The sequence below is a fragment of the Camelus dromedarius genome, chromosome 18 (genome assembly GCF_036321535.1).
Source record: "Camelus dromedarius isolate mCamDro1 chromosome 18, mCamDro1.pat, whole genome shotgun sequence".
NCBI classification, from domain to species: domain Eukaryota; kingdom Metazoa; phylum Chordata; class Mammalia; order Artiodactyla; family Camelidae; genus Camelus; species Camelus dromedarius.
Window position 1 is genome coordinate 24612334 of NC_087453.1, and position 17597 is coordinate 24629930.

At 37.4% G+C, this 17597-nt stretch overlaps 1 protein-coding gene across 4 annotated transcripts in view; it reads left to right on the top strand.

Moving 5' to 3' along the window:
• Positions 1-17597, top strand: part of ATRN (attractin) — a 121968-nt gene that overhangs the window by 80878 nt on the left and 23493 nt on the right. For 3 of the 4 annotated variants that reach the window (XM_064475845.1, XM_010988268.3, XM_064475844.1), the window contains 2 exons: positions 1332-1489; positions 14264-14325. In XM_064475845.1, the coding sequence (XP_064331915.1) occupies positions 1332-1489; positions 14264-14325 (220 nt within the window). Of the gene's footprint in view, positions 1-1331; positions 1490-14263; positions 14326-15819; positions 16883-17597 lie in introns of those variants that run through there. The other variant, XM_031434141.2, reaches the window with a different exon arrangement.

Genomic DNA, 17597 nt, shown 5'->3' on the forward strand with positions numbered 1-17597 from the left:
ACTTTGGGAATTAAATCAAGCTCTAAGAGCACAGGTTTTGCTATCTTGTTTGTCTTGCTATGATTCACTAAATAGGATCTACTGGGTAGAAAATCTACTAAAGAAAGAAAGAATGGCCCCAATATAGTGGGTAAGAATGTAGCTCAGCAGACGTGGATTTGAATTCTGCGTGGTACTTATTAGCACCATGCTTTCTGAGCCAGTCTCCTTGTGGATGAAATGAGATGATTAAAAACACCTATCTGTGTAGAATGTTCTGAGGATTAAATGAGATAATAAATGAAGAACTCAGTGTAGTGCTAGAAACATGGTAAATTCTCATTGAGTGGTAACTGTGTTTCATCATCTTTATTACTGTTTTTTGTTCAAAACACAACCAGTTATACTGAAACAAAATAAAAACATTACCTTTGCACATCATTTTGTGTTTATCATGTCTTAAAAGATTGTGTAGAATTCAGAAAAGGTTCAGAAACTTGCAGTGAGGAGAGACCTTTAAGAAAAAGTCCGAGTTATTGGAGCCTTTGTTTGGAAAAAGGCAGCATCCCTAAGTATGTGATTGATTTGCAATGATGGTCTCACCAGTCTGGACTTCAGTCCCAGGCTTTAACTCAGACATGGGAAAAGCCTATTTCAGGAATGTTTACAGACACTAGAATTCCTGGTTGAGGGACACAATGGAATGTTGAAGGACTGTCTAGGGGTAGGATGGGTTTATATCAGATGGGGGGTGTTTAAATTCAGTGTAGCTGGTAGCAGAAGGGACTGAGTGACCCCCTAGAGTGCCTCCCTCCCTGCTACTGTTGAGACTTGAGGTCACTGCTGGCTAGGAAGTGAGGGCTGGATCCATGTCCCTGGTGTGGGGGATCTGGAGCTCTGCCAAACATGAGTAAGGAGGAAATGAAAAGCAAGTGAAGTGTTGTGGGCAGAGTGAATGCCATTTCTTGTGAATAGGTTTCTAATGGCATCTGTGTTGTCACAGCCACATGTAGCCTGTTTCCATGGGGGAAGTTGTAGGGGTTCCTGGTAAAACCATTTTGGTTAAGGGCACAGGCTTATGTATCAGTGCACCCAGCTTCAGATCTCAACTCCACTTCTTCCTGGTTGTGTGACCTGAGCCAAGTTACTTAATTTTCCTGAACCTAAGTTTCCTGATGTGTAAATGAGGATGATAGGAAGGTGGTTGTTAGAACTAAATGAGATGGAGCTCTTAAAGGCTGTTCCTGGAACATAGTGCTTAATAAATGATAACTATTATCGTAATTATTAGGGCAGATTCGGTCCAAAAAAAAAAGGGGGTCTTTTCTGTTTCATTCTTTTCTTCCTAACAGCTGGAACCCAAGCTGGAGAAGAGATGCCTGTTGTTTCAAAAACCAACATTAAGGAGTACAAAGACAGCTTCTCTAATGAGAAGTTTGATTTTCGCAACCACCCAAACATCACTTTCTTTGTTTATGTCAGTAATTTCACGTGGCCCATCAAAATTCAGGTAAGAAGTGCTTGTTAGGCTCATACTTGCAAAGATGGTGAAATCTCTGTAGTGGAGACTAAATTCACTAATCTATAACTGGCAGTGAATGAGATGTACAGTGTTAATATTGCTTTACCTTTGTAATATCTGTGGTAAATGAGTTTTGAGCACATACGTAAAGAAAACTGTAGTGAGGCTGGCTTAAATCACTTATGAAGGAAATTTATAAGCACTTTTGAAAGTCAGCATGTAACAGTTTTGACAATTACAGCTATATTTGTTTCTTCATTGAGCACTTGCCACATAAAAACCTGTAGAGCTACGCAAAAAGTTTGAATTCTGGAGTGAGTAAGGGGGGTACGAATGAATCAAACACAAGTATCACCAGTGAAAGCTGTGGTGTGGAAAGTGCTGTATGAAAAGATCCCCAAAACGCTATCAGAGTTTAAAAGGAGACAGGGTGGAAGGTAATAGGGGCATGGGGTCGGTGGCAGTCGGGAGTTTAGGCCTTGTGTCAGACAGACATGAGTTTGAGTCCCGGCTTGCTCCTGTACAACTCAAGTCTTGCTCCACGTCTCGGAGTCTTTGTGCGTGTGACCTGAAAGGGTACGTCTAAGGGTTCACGTTGCCTGCTGCAGCCACTGCTGCTATCAGCCTGCTCCTTTTCTCTGTTCCCAAGAGACCAGTGCAGTCTCTCTTATCCAAGACCCACGGCCCCATTTGTGCTCTTTATAATTATCTGCCACTGTGTCTTTGAGGCCTTGCCTCAGTACTTTCTGCTTTACCCCCCTTCATTTTGGGTAAATGTGGAGTTCCAGGATGGGTGGACTTTTCAGGGACTGGTTCACCTTTAGCCATGGAAGTGTGATCACTGGACTGGGACTCTGCCAACTTTCAGTAACATAATCAAGTGAAGCAAGTCATCACTGATCAGTTAGGATGGGTTTGAAATCTAGTTCTGATAGTTATGTGATAGTTAATGCCTTGGGATTGTAACTAAGGAACAGTCAATCTTTTCCCTTCTGGAATGTGAGGGACAGGCTGTGTGTTGTATTTTTCTCATCACCCTTTTTTCCTTTTTCTGTCTGGATGGTCTGCAGATTTTTGTATCCTCTACTCTACTCCTCCCTTTGTTCTTGCATACTCTCTCCTTCCCTCCCCAGCCAGCCTTCTTGGAAGCACTGACCACACTCCCTGTTTCTGTTTCCTCTTACCATTCACCCAGCACCCCACAACAGTGAGCCGTCATCCCTCACCATGTCCTGAAGCTCCCTGTCATGGTGGACTCCAGTGACTGAATTCTTCTGTCCCCTTCTCCTTCTCATTGCATGATTTGAGTCACCTTTTTTTTTTTTTTTTTTTTCCTTCCTGGTCCTTTCTTTCCCTGATTCTCTGACCTATCTTTTCAGGGAATCTCGTTCCTTAGACATTGGGATTGTCTGGGATTCAGGCCATGGTCCCTGTCTTTATCCCACTTGTAAGACATGACACTACTTCTGTACTGGTGACTCTCAGTACTCTGTCTCCAGCCCTGCTTATACTTGAGCTCCAGACCAGTGTTCTTGGGTGCTGCTTAGCTACTTTACCTGGACATTCAGAAGCTCCCTGCACTCAGGGAGTCATTCTTGTGATCTTAGCCCTAAACCCTGTGCCTCCTTTCTAGTAAATGGTACCACCTATTGCATGACCCAGGACCCTAGAAATTGCATTCCTGGGATAAACCTGACTTGGCATGATACATTATTTTTTTTATTTGTGTGTTTTATTCATTGCTGAATTCAGTTTGCTAATATTTTGGTTAGACTTTTGAGTCTATTTCATGAGTGAGAATGTCTGGTAATTTTCCTTTCTTGTCCTTGTTACGCTTTTTATATCAAAGTTGAAGTAACTTTTCATTATAAATTGAGGAGTTTTCTCTCTTTCTCATTTCTGAAAGAGATTATGTAAGATTAGAATTATACGAACCTTGAATACTTGTGATCCTTCATAAAATCATTTGATTCTGGTGTTTTATATTTAGAGGTGGTTTTTTCTTTTTTTTGTTGTTTTTTTTAGCTGCTGATTCAACTTCTTTAATAGGTATAGGATATTTTGGATCTTCTCTATTTGAGTCACTTAAAATACTTTTTTCTAAATATTGATTTATTTTGTATGCTTTCAAATGTTTTGACACAAAGTTGTTCACACTGTCCTCTTATCTAATCTTTGCAGCATCTATGCTTAAGTGTATTGAATCAAATATTTAAAAATGGTTAAAATGATAAAATTTTATCTTAATATATACTTACCCCAATTTTTAAAAGTTGAAAAAAACACAGCAAGGTTTTTTATAGACATAGAGGAGCTTATTCTAATATTTATATGAAAAGGCAAAGATTCTAGAATAGCAATACCAGTTTTGAAAAAGAGGAATAAAGTGGGAGGAATCACTGTGTGAAATGTTAAGATTTACTGTTGAGCTGTAGTAATCAAGGCATTGTGGATATTGGTGGAGGGATAGACACATAGATCAGTGGAACAGAATGAAGAACCCAGAAATAGAACCGTGTAAATACGTCCAACTGATTTTTGATAGAAGAAGAAAGTCAGTTCAATGGAGAAAGGATAGACTTTTCAACAAATACAGCTAGAACAGTTGGACAACCATAGGCAGATAAGTGAACTTTGACCTAAACCTCTTATCTCACACAAAAATTAACTCAGTGTGAAAGGAGGTAAGAATATACAATGGGAAAAAGAGAGTCTCTTCAGCAAGTGGTGTTGGGAAAACTGGACAGCCACATGTAAATCAGTGAAGTTAGAACATTCCCTCACACCATACACAAAAATAAACTCAAAATGGCTTAAAGACTTAAGCATAAGACAAGACACTATAAACCTCCTAGAAGAAAGCATAGGCAAAACATTCTCTAACATAAATCTTAGCAATGTTCTCCTAGGGCAGTCTACCCAGGCCGTAGAAATACAAGCAAAAATAAACAGATGGGACCTAATTAAACTTATAAGCTTTTGCACAGCAAAGGAAACTGTAAACAAAACAAAAAGACAACCTACGGAATGGGAGAAAATATTTGTAAATGGTGCAACTGACAAGAGCTTAATTTCCAGAATATAAAAACAGCTCATACAACTTAATAACAACAACAACAACAACAAAAACAAAACACACCAGACAATCCAATCCAAAAATGGGCAGAAGACCTAAACAAACAATTCTCCAATGAAGATATACAAATGGCCAATAGGCACATGAAAAAATGCTCAATATCGCTAATTATCAGAGAAATACAAATGAAAACTGCAGTGAAAAAAAAAAACCTGCAGTGAAATGTCTGTCACCTCAAACCAATCAGAATGGACATCATTAAAAAAGTCCACAAATGATAAATGCTGGAGAAGATGTGGAAAAAAGTGAATCCTACACTGTTGATGGGAATGTAGTTTGGTATAGCCATTATGGAAAATGGTATGGAAACTCCTCAAAAAACTAAAAATAAACTTACATATGATCCAGCAATCCCACTTCTGAGCATATATCCCAGAGGGAACTCTAATTTGAAAAGATACATACACCCCAATGTTCATAGCAGCACTATTTATAATAGCCAAGACATGGAAACAACCTTAATGTCCATCAACAGTTGACTGGATAAAGAAGCTGTGGTATATTTATACAATGGAATACTACTCAGAATTAAAAAAGAATAAAATAATGCCATTTGCAGCAACATGGATGGACCTGGAGATTGTCATTCTAAGTGAAGTAAGCCAGAAAGAAAGAAAAATATCATATGATATCACTTATATGTGGAATCTAAAAAAAAGACACCAATGAACTCATCTACAAAACAAACAGATTCACAGACAGAATACAAACTTACAGCTACTAGGAAGAAAGGGGGTGGGAAGGGATAAATTGGGAGTTCAAGATTTGCAGATACTAACTACTATGTATAAAATAGATAAACAACAAGTTTCTACACAGGGAATTATATTCAGTATCTCATAGTAACCTATAATGAAAAAGAATATGAAAAGGGAATATATGTATGCAGATGTATGACTGATACATTATGATGTACACCAGAAATTGTTATAACATTGTAAACTGACTATACTTCAGTTAAAAAAATTAACTCAATGTGGGTCACATATTTAAATGTAAAATGTAAAACTATAATACTTTCAGGAAAAAAATATGGGAAAATCCTTGTATCCTAAAGCTAGGCAAAGATTTTCATCCTTGACACAAAAACATGACTTACAAAAAAAGTTAATAAATTGGACCACATCAAAATCGAAAGCTTTTGCTCGGTGGAAGGCCCTGGTAAAAGAATAAAAAAACCTGCAAAAGAAAATATTTGCAAAAAATATTTCTAACATAGGGCTTGTATCTAGAATATAAGAAGAGCTCTCAAAATTCAACATTAAAAAGCAAATTATGTGATTAGAAAATGGACAAAAGAATGAAGGGACATTTCACCAAAGAGGAGATACATGTAGCAAATAACTACATGAAAGATGTTCAGCACTAAAGCCATCAAAAAATGCAAATTAAAACCACAATGAGATATCCCTACACACATATCAGAATGGCTATAATTAAAAATAGTGATAGAAAGTAGTGATAACACCAAATGTTAGAGAGAATGCAGAGAAATTGGATCATGTATACGTTGCCAATAGGAGAGTGAGATGGCACAGCCACTCTGGAAAATAGTTTGACATTTTCTTATAAAACTAAACTTGCACCTACTATACAACCCAGCAGTTGCACTCCTGGGCATTTATCCCAGAGAGCTGAAAACTGGTGTTCATACAAGCACCTGGACACCCGTGTTTATAGCACTCGTACAGCAATGTTTAGCAGCCTTATTCATAATAGCTCCAAACTGGAAACAATGCAAGTATTCTTCAACAGGTAAATGGTTAAACAGACTGTGCTTCGTGCATATCATGGAATAATACTCAGCAATAAAAAGAAACAAACTATTGTTAAAACAACTTGGATGAATCTGAAAAATTTTGCTGAGTGGGAAAAAAACCTTCAAAGTTTACATACTGCACGATTCCATTTATATAGCATTTGAAAATAAAAATTTTAGACCAAAAAAAGTATAGATCTGCTGAAACTTCAATTCTCTCTGACTACTTCTAAACCCTCTTTTTCAGAGGGCTCATCAGATTAGGTCAGGCCCACCCACACTCAAGGGAAGGGGATTATACAGGATGTGCACATCAGTGTAGTAGGAATCTTAGGAGCCACTTAGAATTTTTTCAGCCACTGGCTATATTTGGAGGGGGGCCAGCAGGGTTAGGTTGTTTCTCTGACCCCAAGGAATTTGAACTCTAGGCTCTAGTCAGTAGAATTTCAATTTGGTAACACCTGCTAATAACACTGTCAAGTTATAGATCACATACAATTGTAAAGTATTTGATTTGGGTTCTAGTAAATATAACTTACTGACTTAAGTTGAGCTGGTTTTCATACTGAATACCTTGCTATATTCCAAATCGAATTGAACTTCAAGCTTTGTTGCTTATAGCTAAAAAATGATTAATATTTTTAAGATTCCTACTGAAAACCTTGACTTAAGCTGCTGAGGTTTTTCCCATTTGGAAAGAGGGCTCTGCGCATATAAACAGGCTTTTGTGCTGGAGATAGCTGTGCTGTTGCCAATGCCGAGTTCTAGTTTTTTTTTTCCTTCCCCATGCCTCGTTGCTCCACCCTCTCAGAGTCACTGAAATGGTCATTTCCTTCTGGAGGGACCTCTTCCCCACAGTTACTTTTTAAAAGTACTCATTTTAAGTTTAAGACTCAAAGAGATGTTGATCCTCCGCCTGATTTTTTTGGTCCTTTTTACCTGGGCTGGACCACTCACTTGAATAAGATCCACCTATGAAAGCTGCATTCAGGAGCACTTTTGAAAATAAATGATGGTGTGCTCACCATTTAGTTTTCCACGCTTCCCTTGAAAAAGCAGGTAAGTTCTATTGAAAATATGTCTTTTTTGCTCTTTGGTACAAATAACTGCAGTATTTGGCATCATGTGTTCTTGGTGTCTTCGCACAAGAACCTGGTCAGTGCTGATTCTCTCTCCACTTGGGGCTGTACCTGGGAGTGTGCTTTGTGGAGCGCTGAGCTTGCATCTTCCTGGGCAGATGCAGGCGTGTTCTCAACAAAGGAGGCTGCACCTTTCTTTATTTTCCTTAGAGCCTTAGCCTTTCTGGATGTAGTTAGCTCTTAAATACACACTTAGAGACTGTACAGATTTAGTGAAAATACAGAGACTTACTTAAGGAAGAGAATAGGAAACTGTCTAAATGGTGCAGTGGAAGCCATCCAGTTAAATTTCAGTACAGCTTTCAGGGTAGCCAAAAGCCTTTTTTGTCTTTGATTCTTATTTTTTAAAGCAAAATAACTGAGGAAATTTAATTCTCTCCTCAGAAACTCGTGTAAATATTGGTGCTTTAAAAATGGTAATGGTAAATTCAAGTTATTTCACTCTGAACTGATCCCAGGATTCTTTTCCATAATTAGGAACAGATCAAAACCTGCAGCTGCTAACTGAGGGAATTTGAAACTAACTATAAAAAAATTTTTGTAGATGCAGTTGAAAATTTTAAAAAACCACCCAGACTGAAAAGGCCTGTGTGTTGGAGGGTAGTAGGTGTATTGAGCCAGTCGAGCCTGGTTTCTGGCTGGTTGCTCTTGTGGGTGTGTACCCCTCCCTCAAGCCCTGCTTTCCTAAAGTGGTTCTAGGTGTTCCCCCAAGTCAGCAGAACTCACCTGGCTTCAGCTGCAGCCGTAGTTTGGGAGGGTAGGTATTCAAGACAGAGAATGCACAGGCAGACATTGTGTGTGAGGTGGGAAGGTGGGTGGTGGAGCTGGGACTCTGGCTTGTTACTGGCTCTGCAACAGAGGTTGTTATTGTAATGTGGAACTAATATTAAAGTCCTTTGCTTGCTGGGTGTTTCATTTGCTAGTTTATGTAAGAGGCTAGTGTTCACAAGTGAAGGCAACACAGAATTTGTTATTGAGAACTGGGCATTCATTTAGATTTTAGAGTTATGTTTATGGGTGCTAATAGGATTGCTGTGCTAAGCAAAGGATGTATGAAACTTTTGTTGACTCAGATATACTTTTCTTTTTTAGTAACAGCTTTATTGAGATATAAGTCATGTACCATACAATTCGCCCATTTAAAGTCCACAATTTAGTGGTTTTTAATAAATTCACAGAGGTGTGCAACCATGACCACAGTTAATTTTAGAATATTTTCATCACCCCCAAAAGAAATCCCATACCCAGATACAGTCCTTTCCCATTCCTCCCTCCCTCTAGCCCCTGCCAACCACCAGTCTACTTCCTTTCTCTATGGATTTGCCTATTCTGGGCATTTCATATAAATTGAATCATATAATAAGTGGTCCTTTGTGACTGGCTTCAGTTAGCATAATGTTTTCAAGGTGCATCCATATTTAATATATTTCAGTAGTTTATTCCTTTTTAAGACTGAATAATATTGTGTTGTATGGATATACCACATTTTGTTTATCCATTCATGTGTTGATGAATATTTGGGTGGTTTTCACTTATTAGTTATTATGACTAGATGAATAGTCAGATACACTTTTAAAGTTTATTGTAGGATAATAATATGTACACATACGTCCTGGTGTTAGATAGTCTGTACCTTAAGGATTTTAAGAATTATAAAGCCGTAAAATGCATTTAGAACTAAACTACTTAAAGTATAAATTTTTCTTAATTTCAAATGGCATTTAAAGTTTTTGTACTGCCTCATGGTTTGCATCATCCTGATTGTTATTTATGTTTCCTTCTTCTTGAAAGAATCTTCTCTTCTGCTTTTTACCTGTGGCTTTGGCTGTTTCTTCTTAGCTCTTCAATGCCATTGTCCCCTTGGGTTTCCTCTGGACCTTTCTCCCTGGACACGACACCATCTGTGGGCACCACCTGTGGCTGGGATGGGTAAATCTCTGTCTCTAGCGTACCTCTCTCCTGTGGTCACCATAGCCAGGACCCACTAGACTTCCTTTAACCTCCACTCACTTAGCTGACTTTCTGGCCCAGAGAGGCAGCCATGAGAGAACAGAAGGAGCCAGGCCAGATGCTGGGTAGAGTGTGGATAAAATAAACTATTATTTGATAAATAAGTGAGCTATAATTATTAAAGCTGGGCAGTGAGCACATGGGGTTCATGATGCTGCTCTCTCCACAATTAAAAAAAATGTAAAAGATAACACAGATGATGAAATAAAAAATAAAGGTCCAAGTATATCATTTAGCTTCCCCAAAGTAGCTGTAAGAATATGCCTCGGCTGGGCCTGCCGTCTAGGCCGGCTGGGACGTACCTCAGAACTGACCTTCCATTCTCCTTTGCAGGAAATGTACAGCACTGGACTAGAAGTTTATTGGTTATTAGTCACTGTTGGGCAGTTTTAGAACAATCAGCAGAGGTCCAAGGAAGACCTCTTCTCCCTCAGCCCAGTGCACTTCACCCTGGTGGTGATGGCAAAGGGAGCTTCCCCAAGAGCTACTGACTCCCCCCGCCTTGAGCAGGGGAGCATCAGAGGCCTGAGGGCTCCTCCCTGTGGGCCCATGAGGTGTGGGAGGCTGCTTTCCAGTGGGCCGTGGCTGTGTTGTCTTCTGCTCCTCCAGCCTTTTGTGGGTAACAGGCACATCCTCTCCTGTATCTAAGGGTTCCCAGGGTGTTGTATCCTTTTCCTGTCTGTTTTGGCATTTTTCCATTGCCATCGCCCTCCAGATAACAACTCAGAAACTAACAGAAGCACTAAAAACAGTGAGAGAACACCTCCAACAGGGATGGGGAGTGATGGCCTGGATCACCTAATATAGTATGAAGTTAGTAGGTGATGCCTAAAATGGCTAAATCAAGAAATAACAACAGAATACAAAGGTGCATCTGCTCTTGTGTGAGAGGTGGGAAATTACCTTTTCTTTCTCCTGAGCAATAATTGGTATTTTCATAGGAGTCAATAACTGATATTTTTATAGACTGCAGAATACAGGAACCCTCTTTCCCAGGATATCACTACTGCCATAGTATAAGGTAGAGTATGACTATTCCATGCCCTGAAAGGGAAGTGGATCAAGTGCTGAGGGAGTGCAGAAAAGAGAGAGCCAATTCCCAGTGGAGGATGGGGCAGCTGAACGAGGAAGGGAGTGTTTGTGCTGGGCCATAAGGGACAAGGAGGACCCCCACTGCAGATGGGCGGGGGAGAGGTTCAAGGTGCCAGAGGTTCAAGGGCAGTAGTAGTACTGCAACCAGAAAACATTTATTTGGCTGAAGCACAAAATTAGTGCTTGGGGAGTGCAAGTTTACAATATCCTACCCCAAAGCCTGGGGCTCAGAGGGCTTCCATGCTTCAGTTTATGTAACACGCTAGACAAGCACATCTCAATCAAACATATTGCTGAAAGTTGAGTTGGAAATGTAAGGGGACATAAATTCTAGAATTTTTCTGGTGTGTGGAGAGTAATACCTACCATTTAGAAAGGGAGAAGAATGAAATTATGAGTTTCATTTATAAATTGTAATGGAATTTTCTTCCTTGTATTAAATAGGTTTTGTTATAGGAAGTCTTCGTTATCCTTAGTATCAGAAAAGCCCACAAACACATTTCAGCATTTTTTATAATAAATCATAAAAGAAAGGTATGATTGGGATATTATTTTGAAAAATGAATCTCAGAAGTATGGAAAATGTTTATTTTTAACTTCACAGTTAAAATTTAAATTACGGTTGCAACTGTGAGCCAATCTTAGAAGAAAACTCAATCAGGTCTTACTAGAGGGGGAATGGGGTCATTATTTTTCAATTATTATATTCACTTATTCAGCAAATATTTATTAAGCACCTCTTACATGACAGTCACTGCTTTAGGCATAAGAGATATAGTAGTCAGTGGCAGAGTCCCTTATGGATCTTATCTTCTAGTGGGAGAAAAGACCATAAAGAAATGTACATTTAAGGGCTATGAAGAAAAATCGAGCAAGGTAAGAAGATAGGGGTGTGGCTTCAGTTGTGCAGATGGTGCTCAGAGACAAGACAGCAGGAATGAGCCCTTCACTTCAGATTTGACTTCACAGCATGATTATAAAACTATACTAATAAATTGTGTGTGTGTGCATGGCTAGGACATGGTACTGTGCACCAGAAGTTGACACATTGTGACTGATGGTACTTTGATTAAAAAAAAAAAACAACTATATTCAATATCTTGTAGTAGCCTATAATGAAAAAGAATATGAAAATGAATATATGTATGTATATGTGCGACTGAACTATTATGCTGTACACTGAAAATTGATCATTGTAAACTGACTATACTTCAATTTTAAACAAAAACAAAGTCAATAGTCAAGGGTCTTAACAGTTTTCCCAAATCCTCTCAATGCTATTCAGAGTATTTTGAAGGTTTTAAATCTTTATACTTCATTCCTCTTCAGTTGTTAATTATGCCAAGAAGACTCCGTTTGTCTTTGTGGTTTTGTGTGATTAGTTCTCCAATAGCAAAATCTCATCTTTTGCAAGATTGATTTTGCAGTGGTTTGCATTGACAGTCTGTAAGTGGGGACAGTGGGGACAATTCATGCTTGTTGTCCCAGTGTACTTTTTAATAGTATTCTCCTTCACTCTCAGAAGTTTGGACAATAAATTCACCACCCTGTCAATCAAAGATTAATCAACAAAGACTGACACAGTGAATAGCATGTGAAGAAGGAATAGATATTTTTAAGCGGCTGGTCCATTCATAAACATTTTCATGTTACGACTCTTGCTTTCCTATGAAATCTTGTAACTTTGGAGACTTAGATGATAAACATTCAATAAAAGAAGACCACTTTTAGAGTAATGTGAGTCATGGGTACCAGCCACACTGGCAGCTAGTTTATAGTGGTTCTTAATGATTTTAAGTTGGACGTGAGTGTCGTGTGGCCCTGCTTTAGCAAGAAGTCAGGCTAATGATTGGAATCCCAGTGCTGGGGGAGCTGCCTGAGGAGTGGTATGTGGCAAAGGGCACATGGAAACCTGCTGCATCCTCAGAAGGTGCCTTTAGCATCCAAACTTTTTGGCACCCTACGATGAGTTAAATCATCTCTTGAATTTCTTTAAGTTGAAACACTGAGGACATACTAATGTTTTAAGAGAAAAATCTAAACAGAATTGAATACACTAGACTCTGTTTCCTTCTCCTTTATGTGTTATAACCTGGATTCTTCATTCCTCAAGATTGAGTAACCTTGTTTATGTAATTGTTTTTTTCTCCAGTCTTATTAAAAACTTTTATGTGAGGACTATAGCCACATTGTGCAGTTTTCCCTCCCTCAAGGAGCATTCTTATTTAGGATTGGTTACTGTAATAAATGAAGAAAAGGAAAAACAAAGAATGTGGTTTCTCCTTGTTTATATGAAATCTATGTATCTTTGTATTTCTGATTATAAATGGTGGCTAGAGGGAGGCCACAAAAACTTCAGATTCTGTGCCCTGTAATATTCTGTGGCTTGAACAGGCAGTACTGGAACTTGACTTATTTATAGAATGTCAAGAAGAAAATAAAACCATCAAAAAGGAGAGCATTGGAAACTTCTCTTCTGCCTCAGTGAGTCTAGCTATAAAGAGAGCAGGCATTGAATTGTGACCGTGCTGGGGCCGAGGCTGCAGCACTTCCCTTGCATTGCTGTAGGAGGGGTGTTGACAAGGGCAGGTGAGGGGGGCTGGGGGGCATTGGGAGGAGAAGATGCTAATCATTTACTTCTGTGATTCTTGTCATACTTACTGTCCTCACTTGATTAATTATCATTTTATTCAGTAGAATTGTTTCATTTATAATACCATTATCTCTCCAAAGAGGTCTGTGGTCCCTTAAAAAAAAAGCAGAGAACACACTATAACTTCTGGCCACTACTGTGTGTATCCCAGGATAGTAAGGACACAGTTATCATACTTAGTAATAAATCCTAAGGTGCACATTTTTTCATATTCTAATATCTCATGAAATCATGATTTTACAGTCAGTGATTTTAAAAGCATTGTGTCGTAGTTTAATTGGCAGTGTTTTTCTTAATAATACTTAAAATAATGCCTTTTCTAGTGGTGTCTTAGATTTGATGAACTACATTAGGGATTTTTTTTTTAATATTCTTGATATAAAGACTATTAACTGTATAATAAAGTTATCTTAAGTTCCTACTGGTGTTATATTGTCAGAAGATATTCAACATAGTAAAATTCGGGATATTATTTTTTTAAAAAAGGACATTGTCTTGAAGTGAGTACACACTGAGCACGTTAAGTGTCAGAGGGATGAAAGGGCACAAAAGGAGGCTGCCCACCTCACAGTAGATCTAAGAATTGGAATTTGAAGCAAATGAGGAGAGCATTTTGTCTTGACAAGGGCACAAGGATGCAGCAAGTAAACTGACTTGCTTGTCATTGGGGTTTTCATGTAGGGAATCTGAGACGTCTTCCAGGTCAGACTCAAAGAACCAAGATCTGTGAGATCTGATGTCATGAGCAGAGGGGCCGTAGGAGTTTGTGTGGAGTCTTAGAACATCACTTCTGGGTTGGCAGTTAAGCAAGAAAAACTAAGGGGATGAGGCACTTTTCTTCAGGTGAAAAAAATTTCATTACTCTCTTCCTGAAGTTGTAATGTCTTTCTGCCTCCCTCTTGAACCAAGAAGGCTGAGTTGATGGCGCTGTCTTGTAACCTACCTAATCACACTACCTGTTTTTCTGTCACAGATTGCCTTCTCCCAGCACAGCAATTTTATGGACCTGGTACAGTTCTTCGTGACTTTCTTCAGGTAATTCCACTTATACAAACACATCTATTCTTTTGACTTAAGCGCTTAATTTCATTAATTATCAGCTCATTCGAGAGGTGAATGACTAATCCTCTGTGTTTGCACAGCAGATCAAACCAACTTTATATTCCTGAAAAACTGCATGTCAGTTGTAGTGTAAATTCAACCTAATCTGATAAAGTGAAGACATTTGCTTTGTGTTTTGGCTTTTTGAGGCAGCTTTTTATGTACCCCATACTAACATGTAGATAATTTGGCTCTTCATTTGGGAAGGATTTGGGGTTGAAATAATACATAATTAACAATAATTATTGGTATTACAGATATGCTTCTTCTTGTTCAAGAGATGACTCAGGTGATTATCCAGAGTTTTAAAACTAAAAGGGGTTTGTTAGGCCCTGGGATTCTTTTGTTTAGATAGTTGTTTTTTTTTTCAAGCTTAATTTTATTTTCAAGAAAATACTGTATACACATAGAAAAAGACAAGTGCTACAGTGCTTATAAGAGAAAGCAGCAGCATCCTGTCCTATAGCTTCCCATCCTCATTTCCCCTTTGATTTTTCAGTTCAGTTATCTTTTGCTGTCCTGTTGTGGAAGATGAGGATTTATTATCTTACGTTACCTCACCCAGCAACTCCCTACACCATAAACACATATATGGTTTCCTTCCTCCCACTTATGTAATATAGTTACATCATAGTGCTTGGCTAAATCAGTAATCCCTATTTATGTTTTTATGACTATAAAAACTCCTATTAACTCAGTCTTCTAGAAAATAGAAAAAGAAGAAATACTCCCCAGTTCATTTTATGAACTTATACAACCTGACAAGAATAGTATGAAAATGGAATTTACAAGCTAGCCTCACTCATGAATGAGAAAGCTAAAATCCATCAATAATGTAAAAAGACTACTAGATCCTAATCCAGTCAGGTTTATTCCAAGAATTGCAAGGTTGATTTAGCATCAGAAAATCAGTCAGTGCAACTCACATTAATTGCATAAAGGAGGAGAATAATACCGTCTTAATGGGGGAGATCATTTGATAAAATTTAATATCACTAATTTTAAAAACTTAAGAAACTTCTTGAAATCTAATAAAGAAATAATATATAAAGCCAACAGCAAACCACATTCTTAATGGTAAAATGTTGGGAGCTTTCCCTTTAAGTTTGGAAAAAAGCAAAGATGCCACTATCACTTACTTCATTCAACATTGTGATAGAGGTTCTAGCCAATATAATAAGACAGGAAAAATAAATTAAATATATAAGAATTAGAAAAGAAAAAATCATCACAACATTATTGAATTCATAGAAATTCAAAAGAATCTGCAGATGAAGTATTAGAATTAAATGACTTCAACAAAGTTGCTGGACTCAAGGGCAATATTAAAAACTCAGTTCTTTGCTGTTCAGAGACATATGTCTTTTACAGTTCTTATCAGTGAAGGCAGATGCTGGCATAAAAACCATACAATTGTATTTCCCATAGAAAGCAAACAGGTGCCCTCCTCCCCTCTGTACCATGAAAGGAAAAATCCCTTCCTGAGTGATGCTGGGTAGTTGATGGCCTCGTGTCAAGATTCATCCACATCCTTCGGGCCACTTCTGCCTGCTGTAAGCTGATGAGGTTGCGAAAGAGAGCTGTCAGATTACCAAGTTGCCCTTTTCTATATAAAGTTCAGTTACTTTTTTTTTTTTTTTTTTTACTTTGGTTACTTAATGCATTTTATCGTCCAGAGTGTGAGAGACCCAGCATCCTACATAGCCTTTAATTAGTTTCTGGATGTGTTCCTCCAATACATTCAGTATTTCTAAGGGGAGCATTTTTGTTAAGCTACAGTGATCAACATGGCACTGGAACAAAACCAGATTGACCAGTGGAACATAATACATAGCCAAAGAAACAGATAAAGTTTAAAAGGTCCAGATTTGTCTTAAGTGATGAAAAGTAAATGAAAATGAAAAATAGATAGTCGCAAACAAAAACTAAAAGATCAGCATATACTTTATAGCCACTTGTCACATATACAGCATGATTACTTGAAGTGTAGCTAATATGACTTAGAAATTGAATTTTTCATTTTATTTAATTTTAACTAAATCTGATTTTGAAACTGATATTCAGTTCAATTATCAGAAGACTCTTAAGTATATTTAGAACAGCCTGGATATGTGAATCTACTTTTTCAAATGTGAATTTTATGAAATCAAAATACAAGTTAAATATTTTCTGGTAGAAATTTAGTGTTCAATTTGAGATTTGCTTTTAAGTATAACATACACATTGGATTTTGAAGGCTTAGTAGAAAATAACAATGTATATATCTTGATAATTTTTATATTGGTCATGTGTTCAAATGATGTTTTGGCACTCTTGGTTTGATAAAAATGTTTTATTAAAATTAATTTCACCTAGGTGATCATTTCACAATACATGTAAATCAAACCATCATGCTGTACGCCTAAAACTTATACAGTGTTGTATGTCAATTATTTCCCAATAAAACTGGAAAAAAGCAGAAATAAAAAATAAAAATAAATAAAAAATAAAATTAATTTCACCTATTTCTTTTTACTTTTTTAATGTAGCTACTGGAACATTTAAAATTATATATGTGGCTCACATTAAATTTCTGCTGGACAATGATGGATGATATAGATAATGCAAAGGGAAAATTTTTATAGGGACAGTGTAAAAAGATACGATGAAACAATGCTAAACTCGTCCAGGCATTTTAAAGCAAAAACATTAAATCTTCATTCAAACTTTCTAAAGTAGAAAATCAACTTGAAAACAAGAGTTCTTATAAAATACCAAACGTAATTTATATTCATATTAAAACTTCAAACAATATAAAAAGAAAATAAAAATTCAGATTTACAGTGATCCTAATTACTCTTTGGAAATTACCACTGTTAATATTTCCAGTTTTTTTCTCTGTGTATATATACTACATGTAAATTGTGGTTTTTCTGACTTCGGTTTATAAAATGGGCTACCTCCTTACATGTTGTTCTATAACTTGCTTTTTTACTCAGCGTTCTGTGGTTAGCTTTTCCCATGTGGAAACTCACCTCAGTTTTTTAAACATTTTTTTCTATAGTATGAGTACCATATTTTATTTCACCATTTCTCCTATGACTGACTCTAAGGTATCCTCAATTTTTATTGCATGTCTTTGCTTTTTCTGTGAATATCTCTGGGATAATTTTTTATCCTATAATTGCTATATCAAAATGTGAAAACACTATCAAATGGCCCCTCAG